General features: G+C 41.9%; 1 protein-coding gene across 2 annotated transcripts in view; it reads left to right on the top strand.

Annotated features, from left to right (window-relative positions):
- Window positions 1-126: 126 nt before the first annotated feature.
- Window positions 127-2,524, top strand: part of LOC119586217 — a 4,502-nt gene continuing 2,104 nt past the window's right edge. The window contains exons 1-4 of one of the 2 annotated variants that reach the window (XM_037934920.1): window positions 127-469; window positions 680-1,305; window positions 1,462-1,579; window positions 1,859-1,950. In XM_037934920.1, the coding sequence (XP_037790848.1) occupies window positions 403-469; window positions 680-1,305; window positions 1,462-1,579; window positions 1,859-1,941 (894 nt within the window). In that variant the 5' untranslated portion in view covers window positions 127-402 and the 3' untranslated portion in view covers window positions 1,942-1,950. Of the gene's footprint in view, window positions 470-679; window positions 1,306-1,461; window positions 1,580-1,852; window positions 1,951-2,524 lie in introns of both variants that reach the window. The other variant, XM_037934919.1, reaches the window with a different exon arrangement.

Here is a 2,524-nt window from a genome sequence, read left to right as displayed (position 1 = left end):
AGGGCCTACCTCCCCAGGCCCCCAAATGTCTAGCTACGCCTCTGAATTCATCTGTTTATCAAATCTTCTCCACCCTCCCTTCCTCTCTTCCTCTCCCTCCTCTACTTCTCCCTCCCGCACCTCCTCTTCCTCTTCTCCTCCTCCTTCCCTCCCTCTCCTCCTCTTTCTCTCTCCTTCTCCTCCCTCTCTTCCTCTCTTCCTCTCCCTCCTCTACTTCTCTTCCCTCTTTTCCTGTCATATAGAATAAACAGTCTGACGGCTTTTGGCAAGGACCACCAGCCCGAAACATCCTATTGGTGGATCCGGGAAGTCCAACCAATTCCTTACTACACGAACATCACACACGCAGTAGTCTCGCTCCAGTGCCTTCGCTCGCTTCCCTGGCGAAAATAAAACCGGATCATGCTGTGGCTCATGTGCTTGGGCCTCTCGCTGGTCTTTAAGGGCGGTGCAATCCGCGTGGAAGAAGGTAAGGTTCATTTTAGCCAAACATTATATGTGCGTAAATCTGTAACAGTGCAACTTTGAAGGGAGAATAATATATGAAGAATTTGACAGTTTTACATATACCTTCCTGTATGTTAAAAGAAATGCAATAAAAGAGAAAAATAAGTATTGCAGTCTTTTTCTTCCAGTTATCGTTGCTTCTGCTATAATATCTAATTTCTATCCTTCGTAGACTGTTTGGTCCAGGATCAGCTCCTCATAAAGATACCGAATCCCGGACCGGCTTCCTTCTTCGCCTACGTCCAACACAATGGCTTTATATTCACGGCAAAACTAATGTGTACTGCATCGCTACAACTCATCTTTCTCAATGTTACTAGTCGAGACGTCGTTTGGGAAGATCGTTTAGCAAAATCCAAGAAACAAGAAAGAACAAAGTCCCCGACATCGAAAGAGGGATGGACGAGATTTGTTGTCCAAGCCGGCACATTACAACTTTCAGACGCCGAAGGACGTTTTTGGACCACCAGGCAGAAGTCTAGAAAGTGCAACTCCTTCAACATTAGGGTTAGCAACGGGGTGTTGGCTAAACAGCTGTGTGGCGGCGCAGCGAAGTGGCTAGTGACCAAAGACCATTGCGCTTACGTCCACCTCCCACCTGCGAGTAACAACACGCTGAGTGTTAACTTCTTGTCAAACCAATCCTTTGTTCCTGTTCTAACGAGCGAAAATTTCACGGCAAAATTGGTTCGTCGGAATGGCGAGGTGGTTCTTGTGAAAGACGAGACGTGTAGCGGATGCCAACCCCTGGACGGTGAACACAATGTCCTGCGCTTCCCTTTGTCCGCAAGCAGCCAGGTAAGATCTCTGTAACTGTCTACTTGTAAGTCTATTAGCCAACGCGATTTCTCTCTTAAACTGGTGGAACAGAGAATACTAAAACATATAGGGAACTCAAAAAAGGGTAACTCAAAACCCAGTGTCATAACTACCATTACCTTTCTGTAACCACAGTTTACCAATTCGTCGAGCAATGCCACACAGATGGCCGGAAAGGCGTCTCCTCGTGCGGTGACGGTGTGTTCGTCGTCAGGAGGATCGTTCGTCGTCAATGTGCGGGAGACACAGGAGGGTGAGTTCGGTATTCCCTTTATCCTTCCTAATGATTATTATTTTTTATGGTGTGGTCCATAATCTTTGCCCTTGGTGTTATTAGGCTTTTTAAATTCTCGAGAGTAGAAGCGACAAAATATTTTCCTCAGCATTCACTCAGACCTAACGACACGGATTCTTGTATTTGTTGATTAATTTGTACAGTTTATTACATTGTATGTATGCGCTTATGTTTATACAGATAAATAGATAGGAAGAACATATACACATATATATTTATATCCTTTATCAGAACCAGCGACTTCCGATGAAAATGCTTACATCATGATTACGATAGCTGTGGTGATGATACTGACACTTCTACCTATAACTGCGTATTGACAAAATAAGGTATGTAGAATTACTTATCCGCACTTGATTTGTATAAATATCTATGAATATCTTCAAGAACGCTTATTTACAGATATCTTGAAGACTGTTTCAATGAATACTGTCCTGGTTGGTTAATGCCAGCCAGTCCATCATTCTACCCGGTTCTTTGAGCATGAAATGAGGCCAAATTCAGCTTTCTCCGACAAATAGAACAACTCCATATATTCCAGATCCAGTCTCTCATAGTTCTTTTTTTTCTAGACATGTTTTGTAGTTGTTTGAAACTCCTTTTGGTGCATGTCTGTGAATGTGTGGATCTTAATATTAGCATAGCTTCCCCTTTCAAATGAGACCAAATTGGGTTTTTCCAAGAAATAATTTTGATACAAGGGTTTATGCCTCATGAAATCTACATTTTGTTTGATAGACTTTTTTTTGGCACACCTAACGTTAATAACAAAATGTTTTATTATCAACTAAATTTGTCTTCCATTTTCATATACTTGTATTTTATCAATTATCATTATAATATGCATCTTGCAAAATGAATATCATCTTCTATACATATATTTTTTACAAATTAATGTGTGCG

This window comes from Penaeus monodon, chromosome 21 (assembly GCF_015228065.2).
Source record: "Penaeus monodon isolate SGIC_2016 chromosome 21, NSTDA_Pmon_1, whole genome shotgun sequence".
NCBI classification, from domain to species: domain Eukaryota; kingdom Metazoa; phylum Arthropoda; class Malacostraca; order Decapoda; family Penaeidae; genus Penaeus; species Penaeus monodon.
This window is presented reverse-complemented; position numbering and strand designations above follow the sequence as displayed.